General features: G+C 37.9%; 1 protein-coding gene across 1 annotated transcript in view; it reads right to left on the reverse strand.

The window, feature by feature from the left end:
• sarnp (SAP domain containing ribonucleoprotein) overlaps window positions 1-16,826 on the reverse strand; it is a 37,826-nt gene that overhangs the window by 10,847 nt on the left and 10,153 nt on the right. Inside the window, exons 6-8 of the mRNA XM_063037811.1 lie at window positions 15,361-15,434; window positions 11,076-11,130; window positions 2,449-2,532 (exon numbers count right to left, since the gene is read on the reverse strand). Of these exons, the coding sequence (XP_062893881.1) occupies window positions 2,449-2,532; window positions 11,076-11,130; window positions 15,361-15,434 (213 nt within the window). The remainder of the gene's footprint in view (window positions 1-2,448; window positions 2,533-11,075; window positions 11,131-15,360; window positions 15,435-16,826) is intronic.

Consider the following 16,826-nt stretch of genomic DNA (forward strand, 5'->3'; position numbering starts at 1 on the left):
ATTTAAGCAATAGGCAATAGTATAACAAAATTCACGTACACTTGCATTTACAAATTAGATATTTTTTCAGCTTGCAATGTTACTAAACAAAAACACAACCTCTTTAATTCACAAATTTCACTCAGTTGTACAGTACCTGCACAAAGTTTCACTAAGATCATCTCCAGATTGCAACAGTGATGTGCGGTCCATGCCATCGCAGCATCCAATTGTACAAACTAACAGTTTTAGTTAAATAGTCATCCAATTTCTGACACCTTGCAAACACCATAACTGCAAACTGATATACAATAGGGAAATAAAGAACATTTTCAGTTTAAAAAGTATCCTAAAAAAATCTACTTGATAACATTTAAAATATTCTTGGTAAAAAAAACTGCAAGGTTCAGACAATCCCAAAACGTTCTGCTCTTTTCCTTTTCTTTGCCTGGCCGGGGGGGAGGGGGGGTGGTAGAAGAGAAGATGAAAGAGGATTGAAAAGGTGAATTATAATTGGAACAATTTTCCCATTATACAGATACACTCTAATGATAACCATTATAATTATGGCGGGTGATTGCATCTACCATAATTCTGGCCCTGATTGGATTTATTACGCACAACCTGTGGAAGGTTGACAGTGGTGCTAGAAAGTTTGTGAACAATGTAGAATTTTCTCTATTTCTGCATAAATGTGATCCAAAATGTGATCAGATCTTCACGCAAGTCCTAAAACTGGACGAAAACAACTAAATAACAAAAAGTACTATACTTATTTCATTTATTGAGAAAAATGATCCAATATTACATATATTTGCTGGAAAAAGTATGTGAACCTTTGCTTTCAGTAACTGGTGATCAGCCCTGCACATTGGCTTGGAAGAATTTTAGGCCATTCCTCCTTACAAAACTGCTTCAACTCTGGGATGTTGGTGGGCTTCCTTGCATGAACTGCTTACTTCAGGTCCTTCCACAACATTTCTATAGGATTAAGGTCAGGACTTTGACTCAGCCTTTCCAAAACACAAATGTTCTTCTTTTTAAACCATTCTGTTGTTGATTTACTCTTGACTTTCGCATCCTTGTCTTGTTGCATTATCCAACTTCTATCAAGCTTCAGGTGATGGACTGCTACCCTGTAAAATGTCTTGATACAATTTTGAATTCATTGTTCCATCAACAATCCCAAGCTGTCCAGGCTCTAAGGCAGCAAAGCAGCCCCAAACCATGATGCTCCTTCCACCATGCTTCACAGTTGGGATGAGATGTTGGTGTGCAGTGCCCCTTTTCTTCCAAACATAGCAATGTGCATTTCTGCCAAAAGGTTCAACTTTTGTCTCACCTGTCCATAGAACATTGTCCTGGAAGCACTGTAGAACATTCTGTTGGTCTTTTGCAAACTTGAGACATGCAGCAATGTTTTTTTTTTGGAGAGCAGTGGTTTCCACCGTGGTGTCCTTCCAAGAGCATCATTGTTTTTCTTGTAGTGGACATATGAACAGAAACTTTAGCAATATCTAGAGGTTTCTGCAGGTCTTTTGCTGTTAACCCCTTGGGTTCTTTCTCATCTCCTTCAGCACTGCACGTTGCGCTCTTGGTGTGATCTTTGCAGGATGCCCACCCCTAGGGAGAGTAGCAACAGTACTGAGTTTCTTCCATTTGTAGACAACTTCTCTTACTGTGGATTGATGAACACTCAGGTCTTTAGAAATGCCCTTGTAGCCTTTTCCAGCTTCACACATCTCAACAATTGTTCTGTCAGTAACATCACTTTGTGTGTCTTTTTTTTTATATATAGGGCAGGGCACCTCTACAACCCACACCTCCAATCTCATATCATTGATTGGAACACCTGACTCCAAACAGCTTTTGTAGAAGGCATTACCCCAGAGGTTCACAGATACATGTAAGTGGGATCATTTTTCTCAATAAATAAATGAAGTATAATTTTTTGTGTTATTTATTTTTTGTGCTCTCTTTACCTAGTTTTAGTACTCACATGAAGAACTGATCATATTTTAGGTCATACTTATGCAGAGAGAAAATCCTATAGGGTTCACAAACTTTCTAGCATCACTGTATATAGCATACTGATACCATAACTTATAGCCACTTAACCATAAGAAAATTAAATTCAATTTGTTTTAAGAACATAGGAACATGAGGAGCCCACTGAGACCTTCAAGCTAGTTTCACCATTCAATGACAGCAGAGGTGATCTGTATCTTAAATGTTTCACCTCCATTTCCCCTGGAATGGCAAGAGTGTATTCAATTTGGATTTAAGATGATTACATTGGGAATTTGTCAGTTACAATTATAATCATGTAACTTAAACCACTCCACAGATTCCCAAGGAGCAAAATATCCAAAAATTAAGATCCTTACATTTATGTAACCAATCATGAACAAATCTAGAGGTTAGAGCTGGTGTATTTGAGGCGCTGGATAATTGTGCTAATTTGATTACCTCAACATCATCTCCACCTCCTCCCGAACTAGTCACAATTCCAAATCGTTCCTTCCTCTTCTTCATCTTCTCGTCATCTTCAGTCTGCAAGAAAACACACATTGAAGTTTAAAGTGACCAAAATTGACAGAGGGCAGCAAGATTCAACACAATGTGCACACACAATACAATACTGTACAAGGCACTACATTAGTACCTTAACAATGCACATTTGGGCTAAGCTCCAGAGGGCTGGGATTGTCCAGCAGCCAAGAATCAATCTCAGTGATAACAAATGATTTAGTGTTGCCTACATCAACAAGTAACAGCTGCAATGTGATAGGTTGACTTTTTAGATTACATTCAGTGTCCTAAAAAGCACTTTTCAATTTAAAAGAAATACATTAAGCTAGACTCAGAAAACAAAACAGCTTTCCCTCTGTAGCTTTACCAGCATTTCTTTAGTCTACAAGCTGCGTTTCAAATGCTCACTGGCAGAGCCCCTCCCTTGTCTACTAGTACTCAGACTTTCCTCCACTTTAATACTGGGAAAGCCAGAGCTTTACGTTCTTGGTCCCTAGCCTAACTGTTTGCTAATTATCCCATATTGTATCTACTCTCTCACATCCAATTTTACTCCAAGATGTACCACTAATCAACAGTCATTCAACACCAATACCATCTACTTCCATATAAAATTATAAACAATGGTCTGGGCTGGGCAGGTCAAATTAACTATTTCAGTTGCAGAGTTCGAGTTTCTTCCCATCTTTCAGCAACTCACAACATAACCCCTTTTCCTTCTCTTTCACATACTTATCTAATCTCTCATTAAATATATCTATATTATTTCCTCAAATCACTCCTGCATTAGTAAATTCCATAGTCTTGCCATTCTAATTCAGATATTTTTGACTTACCCTTTAGGCTTCAGGTCACGCAATGAAGTCTCCTAGTTTTGCTTTTCCCTGTAGGTGGAATTACGATGTCTATTCTAAACACTTCAGAACTTTAAAAGACCCATAGGTTATCCCTCAGTCTCCATTTTATCTTGAAGGATCAACAGGTATAATCTGAATACCCAAAACCATGCATACAATTCCTTACTGTATCCTCTCCATTGTCTGCATGTAGAATGGTCTAACCAAGGTTAGAAACAGGTTTAACAAATCTTAACCACCTTTTCTGTGGAAAGAAACCTAAAGTTTAATATGCATTTTGAAATGGCCTTTTTACCCTGCAGTATTACATTTAGTGATGTGTATCTGTACTGGGATCTCTCATTCCTTTCTTTACCCCATAAATCAATTTCCAAGTCAATCATAACCTCATTTTCTTAAAAGTAAGCAATAATAAAAGAAATTAATATATTAATCATACAACCATTCTCCAATGTTTACTTCCTCCTCGGTACTGCCTATCCCATCAACTTAATTCTACATGCTAATTTTGGGAGTTTTTGATTCCAAAAACTAAAAAAAAAACTGGACCAAGTTCCAGCATTGACTCTTGTGGTCCCTCTCCACTTTCTACCACTCTGTTTCATGTCTTGATTATGTCTTGATCATATCTGGTCTAACTATACTATAACTTCTCACTTTCTGAAGTGTGCATGGCACCTGTTGGAAAACTCACATTTTATCTATTAATTTGCCTTCATCTACCCTTTTTCTTAGACGACTCACATCCAAAATATTTGCGCCAATTTGAAAGTACTTCACCAACGACAGCTGTTTTCTCAACTCCTCAAACCTTTGTTGTTGACCTAGCTTTTGGTCACCCCTCCCAGTGGTACATATTAATGGTATTCAAGCCCTAGATGCTAAGGCACTATATGAATGTGAATTACTGTTGCACTCTGCTTTGCAAGACCAAACAAGTTTAAAAAAAATGCTGCACAAACAAAATAAAAACCAATGAGCTAACTAGTACAGGAGGATTCAATGTAGTACCTTATTCCTTCACTTTTTAAAAGCTCAAATGCTTACAGTGCCTATAAAAAGTATTTAACCTCTCAGAAGTTTTCATGTTTTATTGTTTTACAACATTGAATCACAGTAGATTTAATTTGGCTTTTTTGACACTGATCAACAGAAAAAAAGTCTTTCATGTCAAAGTGAAAACAGATCTTTACAAAGTGATCTAAATTAATTACAAATATAAGCACAAAATAATTGATTGCATAAGTAATCAACCCCTTTAAAATGACACACCAAATCATCACTGGTACAGCCAATTGGTTTTACCAGTCACATAATTAGTTAAATGGAGATCGGTGTGCAGTCAAGGTGTTTCAATTGATTGTAGTAAAAATACACCAGTATCTGGAAGGTCCAACTGCTGGTGAGTCAGTATCCTGGCAAAAACTACATCATGAAGACAGAAAAACACGCCGACAATTCAGTGAAAAGGTTATTGAAAAGCACAAGTCAGGAGATGGATACAAGAAAATTTCCAAGTCAATGAATATCCCTTGGAGTACAGTTAAGTCAATCATCAAGAAATGAAGAATGTGGTACTGCTGTAAATCTGCTGAGAGCAGGCTGTTCTCAGAAACTGAGTGACTGTGCAAGAAGGAGACTAGTGAGGGAGGCCACCAAGAGACCTATGACAACTCTGGAGGAGTTACAAGCTTCAGTGGCTGAGATGGGAGAGACTGCACATACAACAACTGTTGCCCGGGTGCTTCACCAGTCATAGCTTTATGGGAGAGTGGCAAAGAGAAAGTCACTGTTGAAAAAACTCAAATGAAATCTCAGCTGGAGTTTGCCAGAAAGCATGTGAGAGACTCTGAAGTCAACTGGAAAGTGGTTCTATGGTCTGAAAAAATCAAAACTGAGATTTTTGGCCATTAGACTAAAATCTATGTTTGGCGTAAGCCGAACACCGCACCTCAAAAACACACCATCCCTACCATGAAGCATGGTGGTGGTTGCATCATGCTGTGGGGATGCTTCACTGCAGCAGGGCCTATAAGAGGGTAAAATGAATGCAGCAAAATACTGGGAAATCTTGGAGGAAAACCTGATGCAAGAAAACTGTAAGAAAAATGTGATTTGGGAGAAAATTTGTTTTCCAGCAAGACAATGACCCCAAGCGTAAAGCCAAAGCTACACAGGAATGGCTCAAAATCAAAAAAGTTAATATCCTGGAGTGACCAAGTCAGAGGTCAGACCTCAATCCAATTGAGAATCTGTGGCTGGACTTGTAAAGAGCTGTTCACTTACAATCCCCACACAATCTGACAGAGCTTGAGCAGGTTTGGAAAGAAGAATAGGAAAAAATTGGAGTGTCCAGATGTGCAAAGCAGATAGAGACCTATCCACACAGACTCAAGGCTGTAATTGCTGCCAAAGGTGCATCTACTAAATACTGACTTGAAGGGGTGAGTAATTATGCAATTATTTTGTGTTTGATAATTGTAATAACTTTAGACCAATTTGTAGAAGTTTGTTTTCACTGACACAAAAGAGTCTTTTCTGCTGATCAATGTAAAAAAAACGCCAAATTAAATCCACTGTGATTCAATATTGCAGAACAATAAAACATGAAAACTTCCGGGGGGGGGTGGTGTGGGGTGGGTGAATGCTTTTTATAGGCACTATGTAACATAGATGACAATAAATTTGTCAAGAGAACTGTTGTACAAAGTGGTGTAAAGATGCTATGTACAAAAGAAAAAAGTCCAAGCAACTGAATTTGAAAAGCACCTTCCAAATGTGAGTAAAGACAAACAAAGAGACAAGAAAACATTGTGAATTACAAAGCAGGGCTTAAGTGTACAACATTCCCTGCTTTTAGACTGGTGTAGTAGAGATTGAAATAATAAAGGCTCCCACCAATTCCTCCTTGGTAATACCTGCTGAAAAGAACTTGCAAGGGTGAGACAAGGAGAAAAATCACGTGTTCCCCTATGGCCAATGTATTGACATTCAGCAAAAAGCTTTGAGTACACATTCAAGACAAAAGACTACAGTCAATTCTGAAAGATAAGCAAATTTAGAGTCAAGAGAATGTCTGCTGTAACATGCAGAAATGAAAGGGAAGAGAAAATACAGCACACACAAAAAAAACAGCTTGGAAAGAATTCTTGCAACAACTTCAATGACCTGGTCTTCACTGAGGGTGCACCTAGATATTCTAACAGCAATCCGAGTTTAAAAAAAAGTTTTTAAAATTAAAACTCTGCTTCACTGTCTGAGTTAGCTGACTAAACTGCATTGGTGATAAAATTTACTTTCATCAGCAATGTAAACTTCACTCGCTCCCCTTAACCAATCTTAAACAGGGAATCTAGAGGCTCATAACAGAATATAATTAGAGATTTTTAAAATAATAAAGTAATCTGTTCAAGTTAATTGACTAACATTACCCAAAAATAATGTGCAAAGCAAATCCTTGTCAAGTTAAAAGCAATGACATTAAAGCTCTGAAGGTGGGCATCTGGTTGGTAGCAGCAGGAAACATTCAATAAATTCAAATAGCTCCTATGCTGTAGTCAATTCAACATTGTAAATTACAGCCATTAAGCTCCAAGAAAGTGACATTTAAAACTGGTAAACCATTTGAACACCCTATTTGTGTTGTCAAGATCTATTCAGAAATTACCATAATTACAAAATATTAATTCTAAAGTATATTTTTAGTGTATCTCAAGATAAGAACTAGGATTCAATTTCAGGTTAAAAAATAGAAAGCCACTGAGGAAAAACAATCTATAATTACAATGTGTTCAAGCATAAAATGACCCATTTCACCATGAAATTCCTTTTAAAAAAATGACTCCATAAGACCTATTTTGAAAAACCTGGAAGGAAAGCAGGACTGTACAAATCCACACATGGGGATGCTTGTGCCTAGTTATGATGACCATGTTCTGTTCATTGGCTTAGATATTGTAATCCCTGGCATTGCAGGTTTTAATTGTACACCATTACCATTCTGCTATGGAGTGGGGCCAAGCAGATCGATATAGAGCTGTGAGCAGACAAAGAGATGGTGCACACATCAATCACAAGCCAATGACAATTTCACTCGGCTACAATTTTTGTAGCTGCCAGTTGTGTTCATCCTGCTGTCAACACTCATTATGTTAACTAGCATGGCTTGACGGAGAGCTCCACAAGAACTTGGGAGGGGGTGGAATGAACATATTGTTGCCTTAAGAGGCTCACACAAGCAGCACTCTTACCACAAAGCCAAATTGTTTGCAGACAAAAGCCCAGGTGACAGATGGAGCTGTATAATAAAAGTTTATATTCACTGCAAAAATGAAATTGGATGATGACTGAGATGTGTGTAGTTTTAAAGAAATGGCAAACTGGATATTTAAGGTAGATGACTGTGGCTCCAGTTTTATGCAAAAGGATCATTATCTCACAATATGCTGCAGGAAGCCCAGTTCTAAATCTGTACAAAGCTTCAAACACCCCATGATAATGAAATTTTCTAACTTTGTTCATCAAAACACTTTCCACCTAAAGGAGGTGATTACAATTTGTTCCACATGTGCATTTTCTCTAAGAGGGCATTGTATCAAATACATAACTATAATAACACTTTTATACCCAATGAAGGCCAAGTACAGTAGAATCTGATTCACCAGTCTGCCAAATAAAGACAAGTGATTTGCAGTCTATAAACTAGATCAGTCCATCTCCTCCTTTCTCCCACTTACATTACCCATTATCTCAACTAGTAATACTACAACCAACAATGCAAACAAAATGTTTAAAATTTATCAAATGTCATTTATATTTTCTGAAGTATCATCATCACTTGGTCACTGTAAGTCATCATACAAATATTGTAATTGCAAGGTGCACCAACAACAGCTGTAACAAGGTTAATGAAAGATTCCAACTGAATAACACTCAGGTTAACAAAGTTGGACTGAGATGGATTTAAAATGCAGAGCCAATATGCCTGCATTAGCATAATAAAACTACTGTTCTTTTATTTACCCATTAAGTTTTAAAAACTTAAGCAACATGTTATATAATGAATCATTTCAGTAACACAATTTATAACACTCAGAATGGTTTCATAATATTACTGAAGTGAACGCTTATTCAAAATTCCCACAACACTCATTAACACAAACATATGTAAAAATAAACGTTTCATGATCGGGCTTGAGGTCGGGCGTATGCTGTTGTTTGCCTGGTGGGTCCAAGCCGACTTCGGTAACAAACGGCCCAAGCAGAGCCAGTCTAACGAATTGTCGGGGCCAGACTTAGTGCACCAAGTGCAGAAGCATTTGAACAAATTACCCAAGCAGCGATGTTTACTGGATTGCCCGACTTAACAAAATATTGGGGATAAATCTATCAACAGATTTTTCACAATTCTTCATAATGAATAGACACAAATTACATTTTTTTTAAAAAACATGGAAACTACAACCTGTTACGGTGTGCACTTCTTTGCAAGTGATAATATTTAAAAACAGCCACTGAAGGGGTCCACACTTAAACATTATGACACAGTGAACGTAGCATCTTAATTATACAGTACAGTATTATTTAGCTCAAAATTAAACAGGGTATTTCCTCCTCCTTCTTGGTTTGAACACTGTTCATACCAAAGGAACATGAAAAGGAAAAAACTCAAAATTAACTCAAAACTCCAATGTTTTGAAATCCCAACTAAAAGAAGGGATACACCAGTATGTATCTTAAATTGAGAGCTGGCACATACCTTTTTTGAGATTGATGATACATTCATACCAAATCTTTCAGCCCTCTCTCTCAATTTTTCTGCACTGATCTGAAAATTAAGAGTTATCCTTCAGAATATTTAAGTTTGATACATAATGAAATTAAATAGTACTTCTCATTCCCACTACCCATGACACTGTAGAATAAGCAAAGCACTTCACAGGAGAATAAAGGGCACAGCCATAAACACAGGGGAAACTTGATGCTTAACAGCCCAAAATTCTTAGTTTTTGGGGTGGCACAGTAGCGTAGCAGTTATTGCCACACTTTTATAATGCCAGCTGTCAGATCAGGGTTCAATTCCTGCCGCTGTAAGGAGTTTGCACATTCTCCCCATGACCGCATAGGTTTCCTCCTGGTGCTCTGATTTACTCCCACATTCCAAAAGACATAGGTCGGGGTTAGTGAGTTGTGGGCATGCTACATTGGTGCGAGAGGCATGGCAAAACTTGCAGGCTGCTCTGAACAATCCTTGCTGATTTAACATAAATGACGTGTTTCATTGCATATTTCGATGTACATGTGACAATTAAATCTAATCAATCTCTTGGTGACAGAGATTAATGAAAATTTTCAATTGTTTTGAAAGTACATGATCTTATTATGGTACTCTGCAGTTACATATACAAAATTTGACACAGCCAAGAACTGTAGCTTGGAAAGATCAGAGATAGCCCAATGAGATGTGGAAGTGATTAAAAAACCTAAATGCAGTCCAGACTAATGTTAAATATATGACTGTACATCACACACACTTCCATCAAATCCATATACAAACAAAAGCCTAATCAGTTTAAGGCATTGTTGCAGATGACTGACTTCACTTTTAGACCACAGGTTGCCAGTTGTTCTAGCTGGAAGCTATTTTAAACAGTACTCAATGCTCATTGCAGCTATATGCAGCAAAGCTAAATCACTCCAAAACTAATCTCTGCGACTGACACTAACATTGGTAGTGGTAATGACATTACAAGATCAAGATCAACTGGGAAAATGGGCCAAGGAATGACAGATGGAATTAACTTGGAGAAGTGCAAGGTGTTGCATTTTGGTCAACACCTTAGCGAAAAGAACTGAGGTGCCTCAGGATACAAATACATGTGTCACCGCTTACAGGGACCTAAGTAGACAGAGAGGTGAAGGCGGCATTTGGCATGCTGGCCTTCAGCAGTAAGGGCATTGAGTATAACAATTGGGATGTCACAATGCAGCTGTTCAAGACATTGGTGTAGGAAACTGAGGGGGTGTAAATCATGAGAAACATGGGCAAGTTGAATGGTAACAGTCTATCCCAGCGTAGGAAATTCTAAAACTAGAAGGCATAGGTTTAAGGTGAAAGGTAAAAGATTTAAAGGCAAGTTTTTCAACACAGAGTGAGGTGGGTAATGAAACAAGCTGCCAGAAGTAGTGGTGGTTGTGGGTACAATTGCAATGGTTAAAAGATATTTAGACAGGTGTATTCAGAGGAAAGGTTTCAAATTAGAGGGATATGGCAGTGGTCCCCAACCACCGGGCTGCGAGGAAACGATATGATTTGACAATATGAAACGATACGCGTCAGCTGCACCTTTCCTCATTCCGTCACACACCGTTGAACTTGAACACCCCCCACTCCCGTCTGCCAGTTCACAAGAATATCGTCAATATTAAACCGTTCCGTGGTGCAAAAAAGGTTGGGGATCCCTGGGATATGGGATAGACAAAAATGAAACTAACTCAGATAAGTAGCTTGGCCAGCATGGAGACAAGTACCCATTTCTATGCTATACAACTGACTCTAAAAGCATGTGTGACCACATTTGAGTCCATAAGGACACAGGCAAGTTTGGAGGGAACATATTAACAATTACTCAAAAACTTTGACCAACAGTTAGATATAGAGGAAAAATTGAAAATCTGGATGAGACTGAATTATATTCAGAAACTTACCGCAGTTTTGATATTCCCAGAAGTAACTGAAATAGAAAGTGATTTACCCATCAGCCTGGTCAACAGTTTTAAGTACGGGAAACAGTACAGACATGTTCAAATACTGACTACGTTACTGTATGGTTATTCAATGGCTTTGTGCAGCATTGACACCAAGTACTGTATTATGTAGATTAAGTATGCTAGAATTACATGGGACACAATAATGCAATTTGAATTGCAAGAGCAGACAAACGCCTCCAAGTACTAAAATGTCATTAAATAATGACTTTAATGAGAGACACAAAAACTAATTTGTAGGTTGACAAAACTATTGATCAAGTAGTTCAAAAAATAGAGGGCTATGGGTAACCCTAGGTAATTTCTAAAGTACGTGATCAGCACAGCATTGTGGGCTGAAGGGCCTGTATTGTGCTGTAGGTTTTCTATGTTTCTATGCAAGTTTCATAGATGACCAATATCAGCATAATTAAGCTGGCAGCAATAGGATCCTTTGTTAAGCAGCTAAAGACTATTTATCAACAAATAGATTTTTGGTATATACGAAACGCAATAGCAATGGAATTAATTCAAGTGTAGATACAGGGAGTCATGCACAAGGATTTGGCCTTTTACACCTGTGTATCTGCTGTCATTCAGTAAGATCACATTTGACCTTTCACTTCAACAATGCTCTCCTGCACTAAACTCTTATTGCTCTAATCTCCTAACATCTAAAAATCTCTCAATGACTGAGAGCCACCACAACCTTCAGGTACAGAATTCCAAAAATTCACTACTTTCTGGGTGAAGAAATATTTTCACACCTCTATTCTTTCACTGAGATCATGAACTCTGACCATAGGAGGGATATTCATTTAACATCTACTTTGTCAAACACCAAGAATTTTGTATATTTCAATAAGATCACCTTGCATTCTTTTAAACTCAAGACTGTATAGTCCAATCTCTTCATTCATAAACCTACGATCTCAATGTGGTATACCTCAGCTGCACTCCTCATAGCTTTATTTATTCAATCAATTTATTGAGATACTGCACAGAATAAGCCCTTCCAACCCTTCGAGCCTCATCACCCAGAACCCCCCAGTTTATTCCTAGCCCAATCACGAGACAATGTACACTGACCAATCAACCTACTGGTATGTCTTTGGACTGTGGGAGGACACTGAAGCACCTGGAGAAAACCCATACATTCCACAGGGAAGACCTACAGGCTCCTTACAGATGATGTTGGAACTGAACTCTGACCTCCAACACCCTGAGTTGTAATAGTGTCACGCTGACCGCTACGCTACAGTGGCGCCCTTTCCTCAGGTAGGAAGACCAGACCGATACACAATATTCCAGATGCTGTTTCTTTAAAGGCTTTATGTACTTGGACCAAGACATCTTTACCCTTGCACTCAAATCCCAGTTCAAAAATAAGTTATCATACTGCTTGCTTCCCTATTTGCTGAACTTAGCATGTTAACCAAAGATCCATGCATGACATTCAGGTTTTTATGAACACCAACATGTTCCAATTTCTCAACAATTAAAACATACTCCACCTTTCTATTCTCATTGGTGAGCACATTTTCAACACGGTAGACGCATGGCAAGAAATCAAGATGCGGCTTGTCAACTAGATTGTTTTCCCCTCCCTAGTGGAACAGAATTGAAACCGGGGTGGTGGTGATAAGTGTTGTTAGAACTGTTTTTAAAAAATCATTTAGGCAATGTGGGTAATACTAGCAAAATTAATCTTAATAGCTTTTGAGAAAGGTAGTGATGAACCAACTTCATGAAGTGCAACTTGGAGATAATCCTACATCATTAGTGGGCAAGGAGGATCAGGATTTGGACTTGATGAAAATATATTTCTAACTCAAGATAGTGCAAGAGAATAGCACTTTTATAGACCAGAATCAAGTGCTGTCACCAGCTTTTCCTCAAGATTCAGAAAATAAAATGTACAACTCTATTACAAAGGAACTGATTGTTGGTGACAGGAGGTTGCAGGGAAGCAAAACACTAAAAACAAAACAGTGAATGAAGCTTCCAACAGAAATATTTTTTTAAAATTCTGTAACAAAACAATCTATTTTGTCAGAGACACAATGAGAAGAATGGGAAAGTATGCAGTACTCATTAGAAATACAAGAGACTGCAGATGCTGAAATCTGGAGCAAGAAAAAGCAAACTACTAGATAAAGAGGTTAAGCAGCATCTGTGGAGGGAAAGGTTAACAGACATTGACTCGGGAATAATAACAGGGTTTCCTTTTTCCTCCACAGATACTACTAACGCATGGGAAGGAATGGATACTTTTGCGCTTGTTTCTCCTTTCTTAGGTAGATTTTAGGTTAAACCATATCTATAATACTCGAACTCATGATTTCGTTCTCACCTTTTGTTACAATAGGCAGTCCAAACCTGTTGTAGAAATTATAAACAAAATGGTTAGATTCTTCAAAAACATATAAAGGTACTATGGGATAGGTCAATGTTTGCGTCACTCCTAGACTCAGCTTGCTCCAAAAGACCATTCAAACAGCTGGTTACTGCATCAATGCTGCCATCTGCTGGAGAGTAATTAAAATATTAAGAATGATTTGGAGGAGAATAACTCAATTATAACAGCACAGGAGGCAGCCATTTGTGCTAGCTTCACAAAGTAATCATATCAGTCCTATTCCACTGCACTTCCCTTCCTAGTGTCTATCTAATTCCCTTTTTATAATCCAAATTAACCACCACTCAAACAGGTGGAGAGTTCCATAGCATAACCATTGGGCATAAAAATATTTTTCCTCCCATTAACCCCTTTGCTCAAAGTTTATAAGCATGTGGCCTTGGTTTTGTATCACCTACCAAATTACAGTCTCTATTTACTCCATCTAAACAATATAGTATAGTTTGATCAAACCTCCACCACCTTTGCTGCTTCTAGAACAACTGCAGCCTTTCCCATCTAACCTGGTAGTCAAAATCCCACATCCCTGGAACCATTTTTTTTAATATCCTCTATATCAGGGGTTTCCAACCGGGGGTCCATGAATCCCGTTTAATGGTATTGGTCTATGGCATAAAGAAAAGGTTGGGAACCCCGCTCTATATAATTGCTAGAGAATGCAAGAAAAACTTTAAAATTGAACAGTCTAGGATTAAAACTAAATCCATGAAGCTTAACACTGATGTAATTTGACAAAAAACAGCACATTTCACTCTACGCTTTGATGCATATTTGCCAAATAAAATTGATCTTTAAATCATTACCATTAGAGTGATCGCTAACTTTTAGTTTCCTGCTTTTAAGAATTTAATTATTAGCTGCGCCTCACAAGTTAGAGACACGAAACCTACTAATATTTTGCAGGCAGATAATGAATGGACACTCATCTTCCACTTTTACAGATTTCTCCCCTCTCTTTTCTTGTCCACACCACCACCCCAGACCAATTCAGTTTTTACCAAAGCATGCACACATTTCTAGCATTCTTTAGCATTCAGAAACTGATTTAGTCTTTCTACCAAAGACACCAAGGTAAACTGGTTCACTAGACTGATAAAATCAGGATAAAAGTATCACAATCAAAAATGGAAAAGCGTATTTCCAATCCAACGATAAAAGCCAAAATATATATACATACACACACACACACACACAATATTGGAGAATGAATAAAGAATAGCTTAGGGTTTAAACAACAGTTGTGAAAAATATTGAAACTTTACATTCCTGCCAACCTCTTTTTCTACATCAATTATATGCTGCCCAGTGACATTTTCAGTGTTAGCTACATGTATATTAATTCCAAGCCCTCTCATCATTCTTTTAAATGGCATATTGCTTAAATAACATTTACACTTCCACTTACGGAATTATGGCAACTAAATTTTCTGTGTAAAGCTGAGTACTGAAATGACTACAAATATTTAATTATTTAACTGATACAAGGAAATGGGATAAAAGGGATTCAAGAATTAAGAAGCACATTTACCATTACTGCCTAACAATGACTTTGGGGCCAAGTGATGCAATGTGTATTTAATTGCTCCTAACACCACCTTTACAGAGTGATAACTGTTGTTCACATGTGCACAAAATATCAAAGTCAAAAGTCAATGTGGAGTTTGTCATATGCATAAGTCCGTATGTGCACAGTGCAATGAAAATCTTATAGGAGTTGCAGCAGCATCACATGACCACACATTCACTGCCCAGAAGCCCAAAAGTTTATTTCCCACCAAGATCCACACTACAGTGACTTAAGGTTGGAATGTCATTTGCAATAGTTACCGTGCAGCACGAGCAGCTTTCTTACTCTCAGCTGTCCCTGGTACATTGAAGCGCTCTGCTCTTTTCTTTAACCTCTGTATTTGAAGAAAAAGATTTAATAACACCAAGTTTATTGAGAGAAAAATTAACAATTGTGGAGGAATAATCATAATACTGTAACCCCAAATGTATCAAATACAAATCTAATTTTAGACAGAAGGACTGGGTTAGATTCAAGTATATTGACATTGTTGCTCGCCTTTCCCCCACCCCAGTTTGATCACAAGAGGGCCACAATCAAGTTCTACAATGGCTCAGTTAGATACTGAACACAACCTTGTACCCAAGAATCTCTAGTCTCTTACAAAACAACTGCTAAGAGAACATCCAAATTAGCACTCCGACATCACCTCAGTACTTTACCATTTTAAAAATAAGCTTGAGGGAAGAACTCTGGTGAGAATATGCAAAAAACCTGAAATAATCCCTACTTCTCAACATATCCATGTTTAAACCAGACAGAAATTTATATTGACAAAACCTCTCTCACCTACCTCTCATCAACTTTAAAACTTGTTGCTACAATATCTTAAAAGCTTAAATTATTTTGGGCAGAAATAACTGTACTCACTTACCTGTAATATCATATTCAAAGTTGACATGACATACAAATACACTTCTTAAAATTTCTTTGTAGTAGAGTTAAAAGTTCATTAGAAAACAAACTATATAACAATCAGACAATGCACTATAGGGAGAAAAGTGGTTGAATCTGAAGTTTAGCGCCATTATAACTTATTGCCAACGAATGATCAGAATTTAGCATACTTGTCATTGCATGTTTTCAGAGTTTGGTCCTGATGGAATAGTGTTTACATTGTTATAGACTCATACCCATAACAGTTCAGTGCGGTAATAACTATTGCCATAATCTGCCACCATTGGAATAGCAATAAGATCTGCGCATTTCGTTTACTGCCGCCACAACTGCCAAGTTCACTGGTGATACAATTCTGCCGTCAAGCATTCAGCGCCATTTTGCTCCGCTGCCACTGCCCGGCATTTAGCGCCTATTTGTTCTGCTGCCACCGCCTAGTGTTTACGGCTGTTAATACCCACTGACATTGCCCAGCATTTAATGTTTCTATAATCTGCTGCCATTGTCACGCATTCAGCTGTCACTGGTCTCTTGCCTGTGACCGGAATTTAGTGCTGTTATTAATGGCAAAAAGTGCCCAAAATTTAATGCATTTACTTGCTTTTGTTCAGAGTTTAATGATGCTCTAATTGCTACCATTGTGGTGTTCAGTGTTTAACAATCTGCCACCATAACCCAGAGATTACTGCTGCCATTTCACAGAATTTAGCGCCGTTTTAATCTGCTGCCAGTGCCCAGAATTTGGCAGGTTTACTTGAAGCCATCGTCCAGACTTGCATACGCAACTCCTGATTGCACTGGCCAGTTTTAAGATTTGATGCTCTTGTCC

This window comes from Mobula hypostoma, chromosome X1 (genome assembly GCF_963921235.1).
Source record: "Mobula hypostoma chromosome X1, sMobHyp1.1, whole genome shotgun sequence".
Lineage (NCBI taxonomy): Eukaryota > Metazoa > Chordata > Chondrichthyes > Myliobatiformes > Myliobatidae > Mobula > Mobula hypostoma.